Below are 25,395 nucleotides of genomic sequence, written 5' to 3'. Positions count from 1 at the left end.
CCCAAGATGGCAGGTATGGGAAGATAATGCAAATCAGTCACTAACATTTTAAGGGGAGGAGCTTTCATACAAAGAATCTAATTTGGGTCTCCTCTCAGACTGGCCCCTCCAGGCTGCCATTGTCTCAGGTAGATGGGGGTATCACTGGCCTGCCACTTGACCATGTTCTGTTGGCCAAAGCAAGCCCTGAGGCCAGCCACTTTTAGAGGAAAGGTAATCCTTCCCAGCCCTCTGGATGGGAGGTGCCACAATGCCACATGGCAAAGGTTGTGGAGACTGGAAGGGGAGTGATCAGTGGGCCATTTGTGCAAGCATGGCTTACCGTGGTACCAGCCTTACAACAGGGGCTCAGGAAGTGATGGCAGGCATCCCTCACTCCTGTAGCTGTCCCCAGCTCCCTTGCCTGGCTAGAAGCCAGGAAGATGGGGGCATGAGGGAAGGGGCTCACCTTCAGAACACCCCAGCCTCCAGGGCCCCTTGGCAGCATCATAGAGCTGGCCTTCCTGGGCGGGACCGGTCTCCTCAGCTGTAGCTGTCCCTCCACAGGGCTCCCATGTGCCGTCACAGCCCCCCTGCCCCTTGCTCGTGGCAGAGATGATGTGAGGTGCTTCTGCGGCCATGTCTACCTCCCTGGAGGGACACTGGGCCATGGGCTCCCACCCCAATTTCCCATTTCCAGCAAGCGTAAGGACCAAGTGGCCCCACTGAAATGTGCAGTAACTTCTTGATAAGGGAGTCTCACTGTGGAAGGCCATGGGCAGAGCTCAGAAGGCCCAAGAGTTGGGAGGTGAGTCGAGCCACGGGACATCTGAAGTCCTTGCATGCCAGGACAGCCACTGCCTGCTAAGCCCTAACACCAGCCATCTTCCCCAAATCCTGCGTGGGGACCCTGCCAACAAGCCAGGGGTGGCTTGTTGGATGCACCACGCAAATAATGAGTGTGAAACCTCATGACAAAAGTGACTCGCCCAAGGCCACTTGGCAAGTTAGGGGCAAGGGCTCTTGACCTTGAACTCTAGACTCTATATGGGTTGTTGCCCTCAACCTGCACCATTGCCAGTGGTTTATTGATTATTTCACAAGGTCTCACACTGAAATGGAGCCTTCTTTCATACCCTACCATAGAGGGTGCTGAGAAAAATGGTCAACATATAGCCACCATTGCCCCCCATTCCTGGGTACCCACATTCCCTCCTTTCCACTCTACCACGCTGCATTTCCTTGCCTTGGACATGTCGTAGGCTCTAATGTCTTTGCATTTTCGTACATGCTATTCCTTCTTCCACATACTCCTTTCCCACACTCCCCAGACTGGAAAACCCCTATCTATCCTACAAGACACAATCCAAGAGGCACCTCCCTCCAGAAGCCCTCTGTGACTTCCCTAGCCTACTTGAGGGCTCTTTTGGCTCTTCTTGCTATTTTTATTTTTAAAATTTTTAAAAAAGATTTTATTTATTTATTTGAGAGAGAGAGTGCAGGCATGTGTGCATGAGCAGGGGGAGGGGCAGCAAGAGAGGGAAAGGGAGAAGCAGACTCCCTTGCTGAGTGTCGGGCACTAATCAGACTCAACAGAGGGCTCTTTAGGGCAGGGGTGGGGATGGTGCTCCATCCCAGGACCATGAGATCATGACCTGAGCCGAAGTCACTGCTGAGGTGACAATTGGCACAAGGTCCTTGAAGGACAACTAGACCATGGAACTGTCCTCCAGAATTCAAATGCATGCACCTTTTGACCCAACAACTCCAGTATTAGGAATTTATCCCACAGTAAACTCACTCCTCTGCTCAGGAATCGTGGGGAGTCTGTTCTGCGGAAACTCTGCAACCTTAAATGACATTGGATGGCTCCCTATGCATCCACAAGGGTGACCTCAGGAAAGAGGAGGGCATGGAAGATGGGCACAGAAGCAATAGACAAGGGTGTTCCTAACAGCATAAAGATATGAAGGAATATGCAGATTGTGTGCTTGAATATATATAGTCTATTTCCAGAAGGATGCACTCCAGATAGTGCGAGATGTGGGCCCCTCTGAAATTTTTATACTCCTCATGTATATTTTACCTTTTTACAAAATGACAGTAGCCCAGGGATGGGGAGAAGACTGGCCCTCTAGCCTTTTGTAAAGTTCAGATATTGTTTCCCAGGCACGTGTATTGTCTTTCCAAAATATAGCTATAATAATTAACTGACAGGAAACAAATAATCTCTGGGTATTACATTCTCTGTGCACATCTGCCTCTCATTTCTACCACATTCTGTGGGTTGGAACTGTGTCTGATTAGTCCCTGTACCTCCACTTCCACATTCTGCCACCAAGAAGGGCTCAGGAAACATATGATGAATGAATGAATGAGTGAATGAATAAGAAAATGAATAGATGAGGGAATAAGGGACCGGGCCGAGAAACCTACGAGGCGGGGACAGTCTCTGAGCTCCCAGTTCCGACCTGAATCAGCACAGGGGTCCTTCTCAGAGCTCGGCCAGCCTCCTTGGTAGCCTGAACCCGCTCTAGCAGGAATCAGGGGGAGCTCCTTCCTCTCCCTGCACACCCTTACCCCTACCCCTGGCATTCCTTGTCTTCACTCCCCAGCTTTCCTGACCCTTTAGTAAATACAGACAAGTATTGGACAGGACAGACAGACAGAAAAAAAGTGGTAGAGCCAGGACTCAGAAGTCCCACTTGGCCACCATCTTGCTGATAAGCCCAGAGAAACTCTCTTCTCTTAACACTCTCCTAAAGCTTCACATTCCTATCTGTAAATGGGCACACTAAGCCCCCTTCCCAGGCTGCTCTGAGGGTAAAATGGGGTCATGTATGGAAACACACAAAAAGGCGCCTGGCACGTGGGAGGTGCCATAACACTGTTCCATCCCTTCTCTGCCCTCAGATCCCTGCCTGGAAGGTCTGTCAGCATCACCAGACCAAGCTGGATAGAGACACTGTTAAACAATAAGCATTCCAAGGAAACTAAGCATGTGCATTAAGCAATATCAAAGTAGCCCTTAGAAGAGTAGATATGGAAGGCAAAATTTTCAAAGCTATAGAGGCAAAAAAAAAAAAAAAAAAAAAGAGAGAGAGAAAAGGGGGAACAAAGACAATTTGATCAATTTAAAAATGAAACAATGAAATTATGATGAATTAAAAACACAAACTAAGGTGGCGGAAGGAATCCAAACATCAACCACGGCAATAAATATTCATGCTTCCAACTCCCCTACTAAAAGGCAAAGACTCTCACGACTCTCACCATGCCCACCTGCCTGTAGCTGTAAGAGGAAAGAGGAGGCAAGAGCTCCCTCCAGGTCACAGCCCTGCCTGCCACCCCTCCCACCTCACCTGTGCTGATGTTCCAGACCTCCGGTCCTCAGAGCTGGCCATTTGGACCCTTGCCCAGGGGGCAGCTGAGCAGCATGTTGTGGTCCGGCCAGATGGGGCTGGCTGGGGGTTTCAGTCCCCCTTGTCTATCGTTTTTCTGTAAATCAGGAAGGCTGCTCACTTCTCGGCTGCCCCACGTTCCACAAGCAGGTAACTGGCTACAGTTGCGAGCAGCTGCGCACAATAAGGTGGAATTGAAGCCCCTCCCGAGGCCTGGCATGCCCCGCTCCTGGAGCACACGTGCACACAGCATAGTATCAGGACTCAGGCCTGTTCTGAGGGCCCTTGGTCCACTGTCTGCTGGGCCTAAATGGAAGACTTTCTTTTTCTTTTTTAAAAAGACTTTATTTAGTTATTTGACAGAGATAGAGAGAGAGGGATATCATAAGTGGGGGAGGGGGAGAAGGAGAAGCAGGCTCCCTGCTGAGCAAGGATCCCTATGCGGGGCTCCATCCCAGGCCCCTGGGATCCTGACCAGAGCCGAAGGCAGACACTCAATGACGGAGCCACCCAGGCACCCCCTAAATGGAAAACTTTCATCTTCCATTCAGAAAAAGGAGCCTTTAGAATTAGATGGTTAGTGCTGTAGCCTGTCAGGGCCAAGAATCCCTTACTGCAAATGAAGAGGCCCAGAGAGGGAGAGTGACTTGTCTGAGGACACACAACCTGTTAATGGCAGACCACCCCCGCTCCATGCAACCCTAAATTTGGTTGTTCAAATCTTGCCTTTGTGAATTTGGCCATCCCCAGAGACACCAAAATGCCCCCTTGATGTTTTTCTTTGAAAACATCTTTTTAACAAAATATCTTTGATTTTTTAAAATCTTTCTTACCAAAATATTTAGTCTGAAATAAAACTGTATCCCTTGCCATAATTAGAAGGTAATCCATAAAATAAAAGAGAATGAAAAAGATGTTATGATCTGGATGGAAACCGTTGTAGATCTACCCTGTGAGACGAGGCCTGTCCTTTCCAGATTAGCAAGTGTCAAAGACGTGGTCAAGACCGGTCAGCACACAGCTCAGCCTTGCTCCATCTTATCGGAAGGACTGGAGAAGAGACTTTCTCTCCCTGTCGTCCTCTGTTGTTTGGTGTGCTTCTGTCCGCATCTCAAACGACCTCGGAGACTTGGTCTTGGATGTGTTAGGGCCCTGCCACCCCAAGTCTCTGCTTTTCAAATATAAATCAGGGATTAGCCTGTGTCCTGCAGAGGGATGTTGGAGGCAACTCAGGACTCAGAGATGCCCTCGCTGCAATAGCTCTGAAGGGTGTCGCTTTAACAATCCCCCACCCTATGGGAGGAACATATAACTCTCCCTTTTTACAGATGGGAAGCCTGCGGCCCTGGGACAAGGACTTCTCCCCTCGACACTGCAGCCAGGAGCCTCTCAGGGGCCCAAGAATATGTTTGCGAAGGGGAGTGGGGAAGGCAGGAAAAAAAATACACCGACAAACACGTCAACATGAATAAATGTTTAATTAAATGTCCAGAGAACATAACATTAGTCAACTAGTCAATTGTGTCTCAACTCAGCGCTGGTATAGTTATATATAAATTTTATTTAATGAGGCGTGTGGGTGCCTTTTAATATGTCTGATGTGACATGGTGTGGCTATGCCAAACAGGACCTCGCCGAGATCTTAAAATAGTGCTGCCCACATAAAAGAAGGGGTTTGCCAAAGAGCCCACTTGCGTTCGTTCATCCCAATCATTCATTCAGCGAGCGGGGAGTCTGTGATTTCAGCGGAGCCCCCAGCAGTCCCTGATTCTGCTGGAGGGTGGCTCAGAGCCACTGCCTCTGTCCGGCCCTCTTCTCTTAGGATCTCGTCCTGAACTAGATTGCTCCCTCCATCTCCCCCAGCGCAGGGCGCCCCTCCTGTACACATGGGGAAACTGAGGCTCAGAGAGAGCAGGGGATGCCTGAGGTAACAGAGGATCCCCTAATTGGTGGCAGAGGAGTGAAGCACCCACGCCTCAGTGCTGTGCCCCCCCTGGAAGCAGGCAGGCCTGCGTCCTCCGTCATCCGCCGGGGACCCTCTCCCGTATCCTCATAAATATGTACGCAGCTGACCCTGTCCAGACTCCCCTTTCCAGAAGTCTGCAAGGAATCCCATTACAGATTCATGTGGCACCAACTGCATTTCTAATTAAGAGAACACGGTTGTTCTAATTTTAACATCGCTCCCGTACTACCTCCAACCGCCACCCCTCCCTGTCATTTTTATAAGGGATGTTTTCGCCTCCGAGGAGCATGTGCGGCCCTAGTTCTCTTGTCTGTTACTTGGGATGAATCATCTTCTGGAGGGCTCTTCATAATGTGGGTGACTCGAATCACTTGTCCTGGGGTCCCCGACGGATGCTTCCTCCATTAAGTGAAGAACACCCACCCAGTTAGCACCTGCGTGGAGCTGGAGGCTGGAGGCCACGGCCCCGGTTAACCATGACCCCTAGAATAAAACATACCCGCCTCCCCAGGCTTGCCAAGCCTCTGTTGCTGACTCATCTCCTCCAGCTCTCTCTTTCCTGCACCCCTCCCAAGCCTAGGATTGCCAGATGAAATACAGGGTACCCAGTTAAATTGGAATTTCAAATAAATGGCAAATGATTTTTTTAGTTATAAGTATATCCTAGGCCATGTTTGGGACATACTTATACTAAAAAATTATTTGCTGTTTATCTGAAATTCTCATTTCAGAAATACCGCTGGGTGTTCTATATTTTTATTTGCTAAATCCGGCAGCCCTATTCCAGCCACACAGTCCCCTTGCTCTTCCATAATCACACTGCTAGCTAGCCTTCCCACCTCAGGGCCTTTGCATGGGCTGTTTCTTCAGTCTGGAACACTCTTTCTGCTCCATCTTTGCTGGTTCCTTGATGCTAAGATCACAACTCAAATCTCACTGCTGCAGAAGTCTTCCCTGACATCTCCAGACTGACGCAGTGTCCCACCATTGAGGCTGCCATCCTTTCTTCTACAATCTGGCTTTGTACTTCTTGTGACGCTGCCCATGAACTCTGAGATGACCTTATGTGTTTGTGGTTTCTCTGTCTCCCTCCACTACAGTATCAGCCCATGAGAGAAGCGAGTCTGCATAGCAGGGGGCCAGGCACCTGTATACATGTTGAATGTTGTTGAATATGTACAAGCCCCCCTTGCAGAGAGCTTTCATCTGGCCCATGCTGTAGCTCCAGAAGCCCAGTGCGGAGGGGAATGACCTGTCCTTAGTCTCCAGCTGGCCTTTTAAGTGCCAGGAACTCCACCCACTACTTGCCATTAATTAGCTCATTTAATCTCAGATCAGCCCAAATGAGGGAGGCACTGATGACTTCCGTTTCCCAGCTGAGGGAACTGAGACACAGAGAATTTCAGCAACTTGCTCACAGTCACACAGCTCATGAGAAGTGGAGTCAAGGATTTAAACCCAGGCCTTCTTGTTCCAGAGCCTGCACATGGAAAACAGTGGCCTGCTCCAGCCTCTCACTTCACGCACTCAAATGTTTACAGGAAACCCACAGAAGTCCCGCCCTAGCCATACAACCTCAACACTCCCCCCAGTCTCAGCCGCATCCCTCCCTGCCATCACCACTGCCTACCGAACACATACGCAATTCCTTGTCCTCCCCCTGGGCCACTTAGCAAGTGCTGTTCCCTCTTCTTGGGAACTCTTCTCCCTTTCTCTTGTCCACCAGAAAACCTTTTATTATTCCATCAAGGTGTCTAAAGAAGTATCTCCTCTTCCAGGCAGCCCTCCCTGACTACCCCATCCCCACACTAGGCTGAGGCCTCCTCGGAGCTTCCTCAGGACTCCCATCCATCCCTGGACTAAGCCTGGGCTCTCTCCACACTGGACCATGAGCTCTGGAAGGGCAGGAGTGGGTTGAAGTCCTCCCAGGGTCCCTGTGCCCAGTGCAGACTGGGATGGGCGGGTAACAGAAGTTCAGGATTGTGAGGGCCATCCCTCCCATCAGCAGGGAACCTCAGCTGCTTTTGTCCTTCCTGTCCTCAAGCAGGACTTTGGTTCCCATCTCAGAGTGTCCTGGGCCCACTGGAGTTGACTCCACTCATGTGACTAGAGCAGGAACAGCCATGGAACTGGGGTAGCTGGCTGTCAGAGGGGCTTCCAGAAATCACATCTAGGTTGGGGTTTTGGCTCAATTACTCTCAAGACCCTCCCAGAGGAAAGCACATGCTGCATTTAGAAAGTTATCCTAGAAGCCTTTGCACACACTGTTCCTCCTGTCCGGATCACTCTTCCCTCCCCTCCTTACCTGGTTAACTACTACTCCCTCTTCAAATTCCAACACAGTCAACACTTCCTTGGAGGGTGGGGGGCCCTCCCTGCCTGGGTCAAATCCCCCAATAACATGGTTCTTCCAGGAACCCGTTGTATTTGCTGTGGTCCCTGGATTGGTGTGATCCTTGGCTTATCTTTTCCCCAATTGAGCTGTAAGCTTCCCAAAGGTAGGAACTGATCTGTTTTGTTTCCCAGTGTAAACCAGAGTCTAGCATGGTGCCTGGTGCATGACGATGGCTCACTGTTTGTTGAAAGGATGTCTGCCTTAATGAATGACTACTGGATATAGACCCATGCTTACCAACATGGCGAGATGCCCATGATATATTCACATGCATGAAGAATGTAGGTTACAAAATCTCTACAGTTTACTGACATTTCTGTACAAAAAATGATTTCTCTGTATGCATACAAATAAAAGAAAAAATCTTGGGAAAAAGCACGGCAAATCGAAATGGAGTTAGCAATCAGCAGAGGGACTGAGGTGATGTTCCTTTTTTTCTTGCTTATCTATACTTTATGCTTCAATTAGCTCTGCTTACCCCATAATTAGAAAAGTGCATAAAAACCCCTGGGGGCGTCTTGCTAAAATGCAGGTTCTGATCCAGCCGGTCTGGGGCAGGGCTCCCCGGCGACGTCCATGCTGTCAAATGGAGGACAAGTCTTTCTCTTAGATGTCCTGAGGCAGGCAGGGAGAGCCTAAAGCTGCTTGTTGCAGCATTCAGACTCTCACAGTGGTCCCCGGCAGTTAAATCAGGCCAGAGTTTGGTGGGCAGCTGGCCCTCAGGCCCACCCAGACCAGTAAGGGCAGCATATATGCTCCCTGGACCCTTAGTCCCTGGGAGCTGGGATCACCTGATCAGAGCTGAGGGGGACACTGAGGCCCAGAGAGAGAGGAGGGGACTGGCCAAGTAGTCAGGACCAGAAGCAGAAGCCTAAGAGAGACTGGATGAAGGACAAAGGGGCAGAGCGAGGTGATGGCGCATATTTTCCCCAGATTGACCAATCATCCTGTCAGCCACCCCTGAGGGGACTCCACTCTCACACCCATCTACCCCTAGGAGACCTCTTTTAGCCTAAACACATCAGGATCCCGCTCAGGCACCATCCATGGTTCCCCATTGCCCATGGGAGAGGTTTTACAATTTTTTGTTGACTCTCAGAGAATTTTCACAAAACTCCAACCCTCCTAACATTTGTAGGTTGGCATCTATGACCTCACCCTATGTTTAAAGGTATACTCTTATGAATAGGGAAGAGAACATATTAAACATTTTGCAGGATGAAGTGCAATGAGGACCAACCATCATTAGAATACTTTAGGATACAACTTGACAAAATATTTTAATTATCAAATTAAATACCCTCCTCAGACTTTGAAATCATGTGACATCTTATCGAATGGGTTTTATCCATTTCATAATTTAAAATGTGAGAAACCTCAAAAAGAGTCCAGGGAAATGGGAAAGAATCAATTTTGCTGAATTCTCTTTGGCCATCCTGACTTCAGAACACCTCCACCCAGGCCACATGTGGGGAGTGTTATAAGACCCAGGGAGAAACAGGAAGCCTGTGGTTTGAATGCCGTGATCTCCGTCATCCCAAATTAGTACCTGCCATCATCCCCATGTCTAGGGGTTGGGAGCTTTTTATACCCAGCACAATAGGCCACAGCTCCATTCCAAACAGGTAAAGATTCAAACCCAGGCTACTGCCTGTTTCTTTCTACTGCTCATCACTTACTGTTCCTATGGTGAGTTTCTAAAGTTGAGCTCAAACTTGTTCCTCTGCTGAGATGCCCTGGTTTCAGCTCACATTCTGACTTACCTCTTCCTTGGGCTCTCCTCTGACCCACCCACCTGGCACAGTCCCTTCTCCAAGGTTCTAACACTTTCCATCCCATAGGAGGTGCTTGTCTCTTTCCCTCCCTGCCCCTCCATAAAGGAACTCCATCTGACTTGAACTCTTTTCCCCTCCCCCTCATCCCCGCTAGCTCCTTGGGAAGCTGCCAACACATAACTTGAGCTAATAAATATTTGGAGAATAAATACATGGGCAAGCAGGGCATTGATAAAGAGTGCCAACACCCCTGGGAGGTGATAACAGCAGCTCAACTTTCCTGGCTTAGGGAACAGAATTATTGACTTGGCAGCCCACAGGAATCTGCCACCAACTTGGGTGTCTGAGAAACAGCCCTTGATAAGTGTTCTTTGATGCAGATCATGAGATCCCATTCCCCTCTCCCCCAACTCATGGGAAATGCCATTTCAGGGGTTTCTGAAAACAACAGAATGATTACATTCGCACGTATGAACTCCCTGTGCCCCGCCCGCCTGCAGATCCCTTGCCCACTATGTCTGGAACCCATGGCAATAGGAGCAAGGAGCTGGGGCTGCCGTTGCCGCCTGCTCCTTCTGCATTTTAAGATGCTCTGGCTCCCAACTTATAATTTTGAGCAGGGGTGAAAAACCTTCTAGCATACACAGCCGCTCCCTCTGTCCCTTCCTCTCTCTGTTGTCCATCCTGGGAAAGGTGCTGGAGAAAAGTTCCTACCTCCACAGCTTTCATTATGGGTGAACTAAAACCAGTCCTTCTCCATCTCGAAGATGAAGGGCTTCTCCATCGACCCCAGTGGACTGGCTGCGGCTGCTTGATTAAGTCCTGCCTGAGCCGGGTGGGAAAGAGTGTGCAGAGCAATTAGCAATGTCTGCCAGGGCCACGGGAAGGAGAAAGGCACAGAGAAGTTGACCATTTATGAAATTCAGATTGAAAAGTGGTTTCTTTAGCCCACACCAGTGGTGGTTTTTTTTTTTTTTCCTATTCTTTAACCTCAAATTTTATTACCACTATTTATGAAGTGGAAGGTTTTATCCCTGTAGCCCCCAAAGCTGGATTTGAGGAATTTCTAGAAAAACCCCTTGGCTTTTATCCCCCTGGGGCAGCTGGAGCCAAGTGGGTGAGGTCATGAACTCCAGGTTAGTCCCTGCCACTGGCTCCTTGGGCATGTCATCCACCTGGCCTGTCATACTCACGCTTAGGAGCCCGGGCTTGATTACTGATTTCCTTGGTTGGCAGGTGGCAGAGGGGAGTGCTATGGAAAGGCTCCCAGAGGGCAGCGTCCTGGCCCCCGAGAGAGCAAAGGTGGCTGTCTCTGACCACCCAGGGAGAGGAAGGAAGGAAATTTCACATTTTCAAGCACCAAATATCTGCTCCCCACCACACTGGGGGTGCTCTACTCATTAAGCCCACACAACAAACCTCTGGAGGAGGTCAGATTATAATAGCCATTTTATAGACAGAGAAACTAAGGCTCAGAGCGATGATGTGACTTACCCAAGGTCAAGGTCACCGGGCTGGTAAGGGGCAGAGGCAGAAGTGCTAGTTGATGCCCGGGCCCCATTCGCCAGGCTCATGGGCATTTGCCTTCCCCCTCCTCCATGCGGAAGGGCCCCGAGGGAGGGAGTGCGGCTGCTCTGGGGTGATTATGTCTTAATGCACTGAAGCAATGGGTCTTTCGGATTCCATTTTCCTGATTCTTACAAATGGTCTTTATTTGCTTTCAGTAAATACTTCCCAAATGAAAGTGGTCACCCGATGAAGCTGCTAATGAAATCCTCCACAGAATTTTATTTGCTAATTACATACAACATAAAACTTAACAAAATAATAGACGGTACCCAAACCCACGGTCTTGGGTTTTAGTTTCTTCCCTTTCTCACTCCTTAACTACTATGATCGCTCACTTTATTTGATGAAAAAATTGTGGCTCTAAACTGGCTCCTCAAGAATTATTCATAGGGTAAAATGCTAACAGGGATTTGTCCATACACCCGCATGAGTTGTCTTAGCTGCAGCGGCCATGCCATCAGGTCGGGAGCCTTGAATGTCAGGGGAAGGGGCTACAACCCGGTGTGTTACTCATGTGACCATGGCCTCGTTCCTTGTCATCTCTGGGCCCGGTTCTCCCATCTGTACATTGAGAGAATTGAGCTGGATCAACAGGTTTCAAAATTTTATTCCAGAAGCAGAAGACCTCAGACAAAATATCCATAAGTAAAATATTGATGTGTATGTATCTTGAATACAGAGCTGTTACTGATGATCAATACAAAAAAGACAACTGGGACAAATCTGCATCAATGACCTTGGTTCCTCTCCCCTCCTTTCACACTCTATGCCCTGTGGCTTTGTAGGTCCTCCTAGCAAAGGGAGAGTCTGTTCTCCAAGCCCTGATTCTAGATTCGGACACATGACTTGTTTTGTTCACTAGGCTGACATGAAAAATGACAGCGTGCCAGTCCCAGCCTAGCACTCAAGAAGCTGGATGGTGTTCCCACTCGCTCTCTTCCATCTAGGCTGTCGCCATGAGAAGGACGTGTCTCACCTGTCCTGTGGGTTCTGGGTGGAGGATGAGAGACACACAGATCAGAGTCATGGCTCTGAGTACCTGAACCCGGCCTAGAGCACCTGATCTTTGGACTCATGAGAAGTAATTTAAGATACTGGGATTGGTGGGGAGAGTTAAGTTTTTACACAAATAGCTAACTGATACACTGAATACAGAATTGGGCATATGAATAGGTATTTTATAGTATTTCTCTTTCATTTTTAAAAAAGATTTTTATTTATTAATTTGAGAGAGAGAGAGAGAGAGCGCACAAGTGGGGGTAAGGGCAGAGGGAGAGGGGGAGGCACAGAAACCCAAGCAGACTCCATAATGAGCACAGAACCTGACACGGGGCTCTATCCCACGACCCATGAGAACACGACCTCAGCTGAAACCAAGAGTCGGACGCTTAACCTACTGAGACACGCAGATGCCCCAGTATTTCTCTTTTGGCGTGACAAATAAGTTTAAAAAAATAAAGTCAACACTGGGGTGAAGGACAAACAATTTGCAAAGAAAAATATCAGTGGCCAATTTTAAACCAACAAAAAAGCTCGCCTTCAGTAGTGATCCAAGAATTTGAACTAAACTTATAACATTCAACCGCACCCACCAAACCAGCAAAAATAAATACACATGGATGACAAGGGGACGTGCTGGCAAGGACAGGGGGGAGAGAAGCTCTTGTATCCCGCTGGTGGGTATGAGCATCGGGCAGTGCTGTGGAAATCAATTTAGGACCATCGAGGCAAACTTACAACGGACATACCCTTTGCTTCAGCAGCTCCGTGCCTTGATATCCATCCCTTGGAGAAACTCCAGCCCCTGGGCCCACAGAGCCGTGCACAGGAGCATCGGCTGGAGCACTGTTCAACATAGCAAGACTCAGAAATAAGCTTGCTGGGCGCCTAGGTGGCTCAGTGGGTTAAGCCGCTGTCTTCGGCTCAGGTCATGATCTCAGAGTCCTGGGATCAAGTCTCCCGCCAGGCTCTCTGCTCAGTGGGGAGCCTGCTTCTTCCTCTCTCTCTTTCTGCCTGCCTCTCTATTTGTGATCTTTCTCTGTCAAATAAATAAATAAAATCTTAAAAAAAAGAAAAGAAAAGAAATAAGCTTGCTGTCCAGCAAGAAGGGAGTGAAGAAAAAAAAAAAAACAACAAATGAAATGAATCTCTATGATAGAATAATACAGAACATCTGAAGAAAAAAAATAAGAGCTGAATGAGACAAAGTGTGGCCACGGTCATGCCAAGTTCTAAAAATATACCACGAAATAGTCATATTCTAGTTATAGACGCTCGTTACTAATGATCAAAGTTGCTTTGGAGGGGCATACTGCAAATTTATAAAGCTAGCTATCCCTGAGAAGGGAGGGAAGGGAGAGAGGCAGAGGCTAAATGAAACTCAAGTCGTAGTTGTAGTTTTTCATTTTTCCGTTTTTCTTACCACGGCCTGGGAGCACACGTTCACGGTGGCCAACACCGAGCGGAAGGCATAGGAGGCTGTCTTGTCATGCTTTGTACTTTTCTATATTCAGCATTTTTTGTTTGTTTTTTTTTCTTATGAAAAAAATAAGATGACCATGAGCCAGCCCAAGTAGAACTGCTTGGAAGGGAGGGGGTGTGGGCCCTGGCTCCCTGCCCACACAGCCTCCTCTCTGCAGGGGGGATTCCCCCCCAGCCCCATCCCAGATGGACAGAGACAAGAACCAGTGTGAGACGGTAAACCCCGATGCCAGTCTGGGGGGATCTGAGTTCTGGTTCTGTCGCTTACCTGTTGCAGGACATCAGAATGGTGGCTTAACCTTGCGTGCCTCAGTTTCCCCATCTGTAAAAAGCTGAGGTGATGATGACGTGAACCAGAGGTGGGAAAGGGCTTGGCTTGTGCCTGGTTGGGGGGGACGGTATAGTAGATAATCAGCAGTTTGCTTGGTCAGGTGGCCCCAGGCCTCTCCTAACAGCCAGACAGGCCATAGGGAGCCATAGTTGGCTGTGGGAGGAGGTAGCTACCTGCCAGGCTGACTTTGCTTGGCTCTGGTCCAGGTGGCGTGGAAGTGGCTGGGGGGTCTGGGACAGGCCCCCTGCCTTGGGCCTTTGGAGTGAAAGGGACTTGGGAATGTCTGCTGTCACCTGCCTCTCTCGGCCTGGCTCCTCTCCTCGCTGGCCTGAAGCTCAGGGTATTTATTCCAGAAAACCCACAAGTCACTGAGTCCTTCATGGGGCTCATTCTTGTGTTCATTCAAAGAACCATCCTGAACACATCCTTTCGTGTGTGGTCCCACCTCCACAGTTTTTGTTTGGATGTAGGACCCACACAAATGGAGCAGGGAGTGCTTCAGAGTCATGTGGCTGTAAGTCCCTGGCGGCCTTGAACATGTGGCTGATGGTGTTCTCCTCCCTCCCCTCAGGATGGAGGCAATCGGAGCTCAGGGAGGGGAAGGCCCTCTCCCAGACAGCTTTTCTGTGCCCCTCATCCTTGGAGGATCCTGCCTGAGCATGTGGCCCCATGCCCTTCCAGCCATTCGCTGAGCCCTCCCAGAAAGCAGGATGGACCCACCGCAGGGCCCAGCTATGTCCATCAGACCTGTGACAAGTGGCGGGAAGCTAGCCTTCAATGGTTCAGCGGGAAGGGAATCCGTATCACCTCCCGTGACAATAATGCTGCCCTCCTCCCTGGGCCAGCAGTTACCTGAACGTCCTTATTATTATGTCAATGGCAGAAGTATAAGAAGGGTGAGTGGACACTTGAGGCCTCTTTGAGCCCAGGCATTGAACTGACATGCTGTCACTTCTACCACATTCTACTGGCCAAAGCAGGTCACAGAACCACGGCCAGCTCCCAGGGGGCGGGAACCTACTCAGCCTCCATGGCCAGGCTCCGGAATTCTGAGCAAGAGGGAGCAGCGAGCAATGAGGGAGAAGCCTGGAATGAAAATGTACCTGCTTTCCATGGGTGGCCACTCAGGGTGGCCAGCAGAACAGATGTTAGGACGGACATTTTATACAACAGAAAACTTCTGTGGCCCAGAAAGGGAAAATGATTGCTTTCTAGCCCCAGAAGCTAGGCCTGCAACTCCTGGCCATCTGACCTCTAAGCTTCACGGACTCCACACTAGTCTAGACCTTTGCCACCCATCCTGGATGCCCCAGGTCCTGGGCTTTCTCCTAGCCAGTCCATCAGACCTGGAGACGTAACATTTCCAGAGCACTCAAGACACAAACAGAGAAGCAGGAAGAAGCAGATAGTTAATTTTTATCCAAACTTGGGAATTCTGCAGGAAAAAAAAAATCTATACGCAATACTATATTTTTAGCACTAAATGGTGCTAAAAGCATTTTTTGGCACCCTTTAGAGAACGAAAGTTGCACCGTTGGGGAGCAGAAAGCTGAACATGCTGGGCACCCTCTGGTTTCGTCAATGCACTCACTTCTGGCAAGGTTGGCCTGCTTCAGGCAGCACGTGTGTTTGCTGTCATTGTGTGTGCTTTGAAATGGTGGTCCCCTCTGGGGATAACAAGGCCCAGGCCTCCCACCTGCATGTCTGGCCATCTCTCTCGAGTATTAGAGGTGGATAAAGGGAAGAAAATACCATCATCTGAGAGGAAACCAATGGAGCAGATGCAGAGACCTTTCTATTTTGATCTGAAAGAAGTCGAGGGGGTTGACATGCTGATATTCAGTCAACCCTAAAGGATCGCACTGCATGGAGGTGATCATCCCATTGTCTTCGCGAGCCAGGGGAGTGGAATGGCCATGAGAGCCAACCCCAGCTACAGATAGGGAGGGAGCTCTCTGCTGAGGAGCCTTCCAGAAAAGACATCTTTAGTCCTTAGGAGATAAGGAGAGCTTGTCTCTCTGATTCTCCTCTTTTTGTGAATGCTGTCATGTCTGGATGTGATGTGATGCCTGGATCTTGGCAGCCATCTTTTGTCGGTGAGGGGGTCTCCTTGAAAGCGATACTGACACTTGAATTGAGTGCTGCATGCCAGGCAGGCCCTGTGCTGAACATAGGACATTGGTTGAATGCTTTCTAGGTCTTCATATGTGCCAGGTCCTGGGGCCATAGTAGGACCAGCCTCAAGGAGGTCCCAGCTGGGAGGGGATAGTGGGGTCAGACAATGCCAACATAGTACAGGGAATGACAGCAGAGGTCCAGGGGGTTAGGGGAGCACCCTCCCTCCTGTTCACCTGCTATTGCACCATTCTGCAAACCAACACTGTCTACATCTGGATTCCTCGCGGGCCCCATGCCAGCTTTCCCCAACAACAGTGATTGCAGCATATGTGGACATAGCACCTCCTGTCTATCGGCTCATTTTGTCCTCATAGAAGCCTCTGAGGACAGTGTCCTCTTCATTTCCCAATCAGGGAAACCAGGCCCAGGGCACTGATGGCGCTTTTAGCTTTTTAGCTTCTGCACTCAGCTTTTCAGTGCAGGCAGGCCAAGACATGGGCTTACATATCCTAAAAGTGCCCCTTGTCCCCCAAGCACTTGTGCGCCCAGTCACCCCCATTGCCCGGGGCCCTCAGTCCAGGTCTGCTGCACAGAGCTGTCCGCAGTCCCTCAGCTTCTCCTGCCCCCACCATCCCCTCTAAGAGTCGATCAGCCATCTTCTCTGGGAGAGAGGGCACCCCTTGTCACCAACCCACTGCCCCAAAAGAAGGCCTCACACACAGTCTCTTGCTGATTTTTACCATAACTCTGAAGCCGCTGCTATGCCCACTTTGCAGAGGAAACTGAAGCCCAGGGTGGGGAAGAGACCACACAGGTGGGAGCAGGCGGGTATAGGACCTAGCCCAGCCCTGGCTCGTATCAAAGGCCCAGGGCCTGGGGGCAGCTTCTCCCTGAGGTTAAAGAGCAGAGGTGAAGGTGCAGAGGCTGTCTGGAAATTGCAGTTTGCTGGGTGTGTCCTAAGGGTCAGCGTCCACCCCAAGGGCAGGCCGGGCTGTTGCAGCATGTAAGCTGGAGGGGGTGATGGTCAGATCTGTGAGCAGCCTGGGACCTCATGCTGGGAGAGGGCCCCTGGGCCAAGAAGAGGGCCACGGGGAAGGCAGATTCATGAGAACTTAAGAGACTGGCCAGATGTAAGGTATGGGTGACAAGGGACTGCAGGAGTGACTTGTCGTGCAGAAGCAAGTGTGTCAGTGGTGGTTGGGGCAGGGCTCCGGAGAGGCAGCGGCTAGATGTGGGGTTGTGGCCTGCAGGAGGGTCACAGAGCTGGGCCGCTGGGCTTGCTTTTGGGCGATGCCACTGAATCCACGGGGAGGAGGTCTGGCCATGGCAGAAGACCCACTTGATCTTGAGGCTGCTGGGAGTGTCCTCTCCTATTGAGGGAGGCCGTCCTGGGTCTGGGCACAGCCTCCACAGACAAGGACCTAGCCATTCTGGTGGCCCTTACCTGGTCTGCTCAGCCAGGGGAGGGACGACGTGGTGTTGGGGACACCACCTGCCATTTAGTCCGTTTCACGAGCTGCACGGGACACCACTGCCCACGTTCTGTCCCCATAACACAGTTGTGTGTTTGCCTCCAGCAGTCAAAGGGGCTGCGGGGCCTGGAGTGTGTTGTGGCCACTTTTCACCCAGCTCCGAGTTGGTGGTGTGGGTCCTAAGGAAAAAGGCGGGTGACGTGGGGGACAGGTGGCCTCTGCCAGAGGAACCTCCGGGTAGCCTGCCACCTTGGGTGGCCCCCTGGTCTCTTTAGGCATCTGCTCCATGACACAGGACAGCAGAAACTGCCTTGGGCTCTTATGGTGAGCCTATGGCGGGCCGGTTGAGGACCACCCCAAGAGGAGCAAGTACCCGGACAGGCAGAGTGTGAGGGGCTGGGGACCAGTAGGCAAGGGGATGGTGATCCCAGGGAGGTCAGCTTCTGAGGAGAGTGGGGGTGGAAACCAGGGGGACAGGAGGAAGGAACAGCTACAGAGTGAGAAGTGCCCAAGGGAGAGAGGGAGATGGGGTAGGGAGGCCGTGGTGACACCTGGTGACATGTGGGCAGGGCTGCCATGTGCCCCCCCATAAGTGGGGCACTTATGGGGGCCCCAGGCTGGCAGCCATGGGAACACAGCGTGGGAGGGAGGCCGGGGTGGCCAGCCAGAGAAGGGGGAGTATGACACGGAGGGGCAGCAGAACAGATCTGCTCCCCAAACCCATGTAACCAGAAGCAAAGTCACCAGAGCCTGGTCCCTTCCAGGCAGGACGTCGGCAATTCTGGCAACGAGCATGCCCTTCTTACGAAATTAGAGAGAGCTTTATTAAATAAACCAAGTAGAAATGCGCCTATTTACATCCAAGTTGTCAGTTTGAGCTCAAGTAATATGCAAGGCACAATTCTTCCTGTCTCCAGCTTTACAAAAATAAATCGCACAGCCCAGCCCTAGAGGCCTGCAGCGGATTCACACTTGTGGCTCAGAGTCAAAGTGGATGACTCCCCACGCAGCAGCCATGCGTACCTGGCTCGGGGGTGGGGGTGTGTCTCGAGTTCATCCTGAGAGTGGCCCGGCTCTTGGCCACAGGCAGAGGGGCCATAGTCTGGAGGCCTCCAGTGCTGAATGACGGGCTGGGAAGGAAGAGGGCCTTTTCTTCATGGTCTTCTCCTTCCCAGCCCCTTCCTGGAGAGCAGGCCCACTGCCCTCACTGACCAGGCCGGGCTCCGTGGCTCGCTGGGGGAATGCCACGGGGAGACTGGGGCCCACACTGGGCGGGCCAGAGGCTCAGGTCTGCTGAGATGCGGAAGGAGGAACAGGTAACCCTGGGTCTTTGTGCTTGGGCAGAATACAGTGGCTTCTCCGGAAGAACACATGGAAGGAAAGATCCTGGTTTCTGGCTCAAGGACCTTTTCCTAACTACGATTCCATAGAGAAGTGGGGAGAGAGAAAAGGAACCAGACCCCACCAGATAGCCCAGTGGGGCTGTGGCCACGTCCCAGGAGACTTTTCCACGCTTAGGAAACAGAAACACAAATTCACAGTGGTCCACAGAGGGGCAGAGAGCAGCCGGCTCACAGCTCCCATGGCCCGTAGGGTCCCCAGGGGAGGCTGAGCCAGCACGGGGTCGCCATTGCTGCATTTCTGAGGCTTCTATGTGGTCACAGGGCCCACATCTGACACTCATGTCTGTTCTCTCTCCTCATCTCCTAGCAGGAGCCAGACTAAGGGTAAAGTTTTCACGGTGCGGGGGAACCCCACAAAAATCCCTGAGGCCACTGCAGTACCAACCCCTCCTAGGAAATGGAGCTTCTGCCTGTTTAAAGTCTTAAGAAGAAGGGGGTTTTAGAGGCTGGAGGGAAAAGAGAAGCAGGACTGCACGTTGCCCAGAAACCCCAGACAACCAGGCATGAAGGACGAGCCAGCGTGTTCGCGAAGGCTAAGAACAAAACCAAATCCAAGCCACCTGGGACTCCTACGTGTCAGCAGCAGCTAGCGGGCACGGCCTGAGCAACAGGCCAGGACAGGCAGCGAGGGGGCCTGGTACTCCAGGCCAGGCTGAGCAGGGGTGTCCCCACCGTGGGGGCGCAGGGCTGGCCAGCCGACTAGTGGGAGGTGTATGCAGGGCTCCACAGCCTTGAGGGCGGGCTGGCTCTGCGGCTGGGAGGCAGTGCGTTGAAAGGCGTTGGCGATGAGGCGGCAAAATCTAGGAGGGAGAGAGACGAAATGAGGAACAGAGCAAATAGGAGAGCTCAGCCTTCCCCAGGGATTCCTCAGCCATGCCAGAAGAGCCCCTGGGAAGAAGTGTTGGCAGCCCACCTCGGCCACCTCGTTCCCCCAGCAACCAGTCCCCCAGGCAGCCCTGGGTCAGTGGCGTGATGTCACCCAAGGGATGGTAGTGATGTCCGGACATCAGGGAGACCTGGAGCGGAAGCCTGACCCCCCTCCCCTACAGCAGACCTGTGGGAGAGAGCAAGCAGCAGGTCTCAGGACCACATGGAAGCATCCATGAGCCCACAGGGCATGCTGGAAGGAGGGCCTGGCTATCCCGGCAGGAAGAGCTCCTTGAGAAAACTGCATGAACAAAGGCTCCCATGTGAGCAGAAAAGTCTGGAGTATTCCAGAAATAAAGCCAAAACTCCACAGTGGCCACAAGACACTGAGGGAAGGGTGCACTGGAAGAGGGGGTTAGAAAAGGTGAGTGTCTGCTGCGAGGCTGGCTGGGGGATGTTTGTCGAAGGCTACGGTGCTAGGGGTCCAGGGTGCATGCAGGATCTTGTCACCCAGGAAAATGCATCTATACATGAAACTCTTATCTTCCAAAAATTCAGATTCTTTGAAACCTGGCCATGCCCTCTTGGGCTCAGCAGACACCTGTTCAGGGGAAAGAACCCTCCAACGGAACACAGAAGATGTTAGGGCTGCCACGCACCGTTGTGGCTGGACATTGCACCTCTCAGAGACAGAAGTATCTCCTGGAGCTATACAGGGTCACCAGGGACAACTGGACTATGAAGAGGCATGGTCCTCGTGATTCCTCTCCCTCTGAGATCCCTCTGAGATCTATCCCTGGGACTGTCCGAAGCTGCACCTCTGAGTCAGCCAGCCCAACCCTCTGCGGGCCTCTGTGGCAGCCCTGGCATGGGGAGCCAGTCCCAGCGAGCACACCCACAGACAGCTCCCTGCCACCAGCCCGCCACCCTGTACGGTTCTGCCTGGGGAAAGCTCTCCTCGCCCAGGACCAGCATACCGTTACCCCTCCTCAGCTTCCCGATTTGCCTTCTGGGCCTCATACCTCAGCTGCCACTCTCGCCCAGGGCCAGAGCTTCTGAGACTTGGGGTTCAGGGCCCTGATCCCCACTTCCTCTTAGGACCCCTTCCTCTTAGCCCCAGCCCTGCCTGGCTGCATCCGCCAGTGGTGGGGTACTCACAGTGGGGGCTGTGGCGAGGGCTGGCTCGGGGGGAGAGGGCCGGAGGTGCGTTGAGCTCCCGGGGCGCGCAGACGGTGTGGTAGGCTGCAAGACCACGTGGCTGGTTAGAGTGGGCGGGGGGAGCAACCCAGGGCATACAGTGCAGCCCACCTCACCTATGATCATGACAGCAGTCCCAGCCAGCAGGGCAAAAAGCGTGAAGAACATCACTTGGTAGGAGTCCAGGAAGTGCTGGAAGAGGCTGGCGCCGTCTGTGATCGATGGAAAGACAAGTCACCAAACCAACACATGGAGTTGCCTTGTGTCTGTGTGCCCAGCCAGAGGGTGAGGTGGCCTGCCCAAGGCCTGGGGTGGGGGACCAGTGTCCGGTCCTGTAAGGCAGTCACCCCAGTGCTCTGTTCTAGCCCATTCTGGGTCACTGGAACCAACCCAGCTCCATCTGAGGCCCCACTTCCTTGGAGGTGGGCTCAGCGTCCATACCCATTCCAAGGAAGAACAGATGTATGTGGGGGAGTCAAGGGGGAGGGGGAGATGCCCAGGAGGCAGCTGTGTTGCCTGGAAAGGCAAGGCAGTGTTGAAAGTGTCATGCCATGTGCTGCACTACCCATGGCAATGCCAGTCAGTGTTGGGTAAAGGCACTGGACAGGGATACTGCCGTTCTCAGAACTGGGGCCCATGCACCAAGGGATGCCAGTATCATTTGCTCCAAAGCTATCGCACCTCTGGGGCCCTGCCTCAGGGTGGTCCGACTGTGGCCTCCTCTTCCGTCTCCCTCTACCTCATCCTGCACCTCCTCTCCCTCCCTCGGCTGTCCTGTGTCAGGACACATCCCTGCTTGGCAGTAAGGAGGTGTTCGCCTCTTCAAGTGCCCTTGACTTTGGTCCCATCCCTACAGTCTGCTCCCAGCCAGAACGGACCAGGCCACTTTCTTGCTCTCAAGAAAAGGCCTGAGCCCCTGACCTGGCATTCAAGGCTCCTCGTGGCCCAGCCTCTTATCTGGCATTATCACCCCACAGTCTTACTGACTGCATTGCCCTCCTCCAGCTACTCCTCCTTCTGGACCTGGTGGAAGCAGCCCCTTTGAATGGTACCCTCAAGCCAGCAGAGGTAAAATTACCCCTCCATATGCCTCCATTCCTTTCTTGCTGTGTTTATAATCCATGCCCTATTTGGGGTGGGGGGCTTCTCAGGCCTCTGCCCAGCACAGGGCCTGGCACACAGCAGGTGCTAATAATGTCTACAGAATCAATGAATCTACTGAGCACCTAGGGTATGTTAGTTAGGCCCTCTTCTAGGCGCCGTCCCCACATACAGTGCTTAGCTTCTAGTGGGGGAAAGACTGGTGGCAATCATAATTGTATTAATTAATTATTAACTAATGGTTAATTAATTAATAATTAATTGTATTAATTATTCCATAGGCTGACAGTTGAGAATAGTGCCATGGAAGATGGAAAAAGGCTCGAGTAGAAGTAAGGTTCGAAGTTTCCTACTATATGAACAGAGAAAGTTTGAGGGAAGGTTGGCTGGAAGCAGGCGAGGGGTGTTGGCTAAGGGGCTATCTGGGGGAAAGGCATCGCAGGCAGAGGGAACAGTGAATGTCAGGGACTCAGCTGGGGGCCGCACATGTGCCCCAAACAGGAGGGAGGCCGGCGTGGCTGGAGCAAGTGCTCACAAATGGGTAGGGAAGGCGGATTACGTGGGGCTTTCCAAGATCCTGGAGACACTTGGGCTTTACCTCCTGAGGGAGGTGGGAGCTATAGCAGAGTGTTGAGCAGTGGAGGGGCATGGTCTAGTCACTTTTCAACAGGATCCCTCTAACTGCCATGTTGAGAGCAGACGGGGAAGCAAAGCACGTGTGGCCGCTCAAAAGAGCTATATTCGCGTCACAGGACGTTCTGCATTTCTGAGTCGTCCTGTTATCGATGCCCCCAGGTTGCCACAAACAGCTAAGACCATGTAGCCCAGCCCTCCCCACCCAGGTCCATCCCAGTTGTGTCCTGTCCCATGACTCACGAGGACCAGGCCCTCGGCGATCCATCACAAAGGCCACGGTGACCGGAATGGTGATGGCTTGATTAGTCATGGGACTGGAGAAGGTCAGGGCGGTGGACAGAGGCCCCTGGCTGCCGGCTGTGGGATCTGAGACGCCGACGGTGTAGGTGATGAAGCTGGGGAGCCCCAAAGACTTCTCCTTCTCAAAGGCCAGCACGGCTGGGGACCCCGATTTCACCTGGGAGAAACAGTGCAGGAGAGGAGCACTTCTGCCTGAAATGCTGTGCTTCCCTCCTGGGCCCAAGGGTGGAGGAGTGGAGACCCCTCCCCAGGCCCCCTTCCTAGGCAGGTGATGATGCCTGGGTGCTTTTAACTGACAGCAGGAAATGCGCGAAGTCAGGGAAGGAGCACGGTGTCTATACTTAGAGAGTTTTTAAGGAAAGGACAAATCAATACCATTGAATTCTAATCAAGGGCTCTTTATATAAAAAATGTTAAACTAACATGAACTATCACCAAATGCCAACTTTCCAAGGGAATAGCTTGGAGCTCTGGTACTGGCTGATCGCCAGCAGCTCAACCCCAAGGCCTGGCAGACCCTCTGTCACCAGCAACGAATTCATCCCTGTCTCTCTCCAAGAATGTTCAGCCACATTCGCTGCAGTGAGACAAGGGCTGAGATAAACAGAGGAGCCAAAACCCCCTTGGGCCTGTCACCCCAGATCTCCCAGCGTGCTACATGGCAGAACACAGGACACCATTCACTCAGCACTCAGCAGATGGGAAACTGAGGCCCGGAGCAAGGGACTTGTCCCCAGCTGTGCAGGTGTCAGTGACAGGTCAGGGATTAGAGGTTTTCCCTCCTGCCCCATGTCAGTGTGCAGTCCTGCACTGACTTCATTCACTGAGCATACCAAACGTTCACTGAGCACATACTATGTGCCTGGGAAGCCCTATGCTAAGTACTGGCTCCACATACTTAACTCCTGGTTGGGGAAGACTTGCAGAAATCACAGTAATTCATAGATAACGGTAGTGGCATGGGAAGAAAGAAAAGGATATGGTGTATTCACATTTTCTTTTAACTTTCTCATTTTAAAGAGAGGTGGTCCAGGCCTCCATGTTCCACCTGGGCCTCCCTGCTTCCCAGTCATCTCCGAGGCCCCTGGCTCACGTGTGGATGCCACTCACCTCCAGGTTCTCAAGAATCTCCATGGCACCAAAGACCTTGACCTCGGAGCTGGTGTAATGGTTGCTCAAAAGGATTTCAGCCTGGTCCGTGTACAGCCCTGGGCTGAAGGGCACCTCGGCGCCCACATGCTCTCTGGGGGCATGGCTGCCCGGGATGGAGGCGGTGACCAGCAGTGCCGTCTTTTTCATGCTGAGATGTTTCAGCTGCTTGTCCGTCAGCCTGTGCATCATGACCGAGCAGAGGTACCGGCCTGTGGAGATGAGGGTGTTCCCCTTAGTCCCCTCTCCTGCCCGTGACCTCATGCTACACTTTCTACTGGCTTCTCTAACTGGACAACTCCTACCCCCCTTCAGAGCCCACCTGAGGCATCCCCTCCTCTGGGACCCTCCAGGGACGTACCCCTGGTGGCTTGGACACCCTCTCTGGGACCAGCACTCTGGCTCCCTTCCCAGAATGCTCTGGTTTACCAGATCCCAATTGCCTTGACGTTCCCTGGGGTGGGAAGGCATGGGCCAGTGCTGCATCTCAGGGCCCAGCCATCCTGGCTCAGAGGGACTGTGAGTCAATGATCAACAGTTACCCTGACCCAATGCTGGACTTACAGGCCAGCTGGGGCTGACTCCCAGTACAGAGACAGGAAGTTCTTGGAGGGCATGGATCGGGATATTTTGGTACCTACTGAATCCTCCATGCCTGCCCTGAATGGACAAACGAGTTAAATGGATACTGCCAACAGGGGCCCTAGAGAGCCCTCCCCTGCAGCTTAGAACCTGGGTGCCTGTGTTGGAGTTGCTTCCATGCCCATGCCGGCCAAGTGCCCCTTGGTGGGTAAGTCGGCCTTCTTGCTGGCATGCTTTCCCTCGGTCAGGTGGGAATAACATTTTACCCCTCATGGGGCCATATTCGAGGGTAAAGAGGACATGGGACCCCCAGGTACCCACTCTGTACACTTGGGCCCCACCCATGACGTGCCCTGAGGACATACCTCTAGCGTCTTGGGCAGTGGTCTGGGTACTAACCTGAGCCACAGGGAGCTGCAGGCTGGGCTTAGGGCCTGGCACGGTGCTGTGGCTAACTCCTGCTAATTAAGACTGAGCTGCATGTTCTTGGAAGGAACTGAAAAACGGGCCAAATGCTCATCAATAATCATCATCATACTGATGCTGGCAGCGACCATCAAGGACTTGATAGGCGTGTGTGCTGGCCCATGCTAAGCAGGTCACAGGCACTATCCTACTGAACCCTTGAAGTGCCCCAGGAGGGCACCCCTTTTCATAGGGTGCATTGGTGACA

At 52.0% G+C, this 25,395-nt stretch overlaps 1 protein-coding gene across 5 annotated transcripts in view; it reads right to left on the bottom strand.

Moving 5' to 3' along the window:
- Nucleotides 1–18,289: 18,289 nt before the first annotated feature.
- Nucleotides 18,290–25,395, bottom strand: part of NUP210 (nucleoporin 210) — a 102,559-nt gene continuing 95,453 nt past the window's right edge. For 2 of the 5 annotated variants that reach the window (XM_032332312.1, XM_032332442.1), the window contains 5 exons: nt 24,102–24,352; nt 22,932–23,148; nt 21,071–21,166; nt 20,916–20,999; nt 18,290–19,690 (listed from right to left, as the gene is read on the bottom strand). In XM_032332312.1, the coding sequence (XP_032188203.1) occupies nt 19,590–19,690; nt 20,916–20,999; nt 21,071–21,166; nt 22,932–23,148; nt 24,102–24,352 (749 nt within the window). In that variant the 3' untranslated portion in view covers nt 18,290–19,589. Of the gene's footprint in view, nt 19,691–19,803; nt 19,945–20,915; nt 21,000–21,069; nt 21,167–22,931; nt 23,149–24,101; nt 24,353–25,395 lie in introns of those variants that run through there. The other 3 variants (XR_004283146.1, XR_004283167.1, XM_032332569.1) reach the window with 3 other exon arrangements.

Source organism: Mustela erminea, chromosome 1 (genome assembly GCF_009829155.1).
Source record: "Mustela erminea isolate mMusErm1 chromosome 1, mMusErm1.Pri, whole genome shotgun sequence".
NCBI lineage: Eukaryota > Metazoa > Chordata > Mammalia > Carnivora > Mustelidae > Mustela > Mustela erminea.
This window is presented reverse-complemented; position numbering and strand designations above follow the sequence as displayed.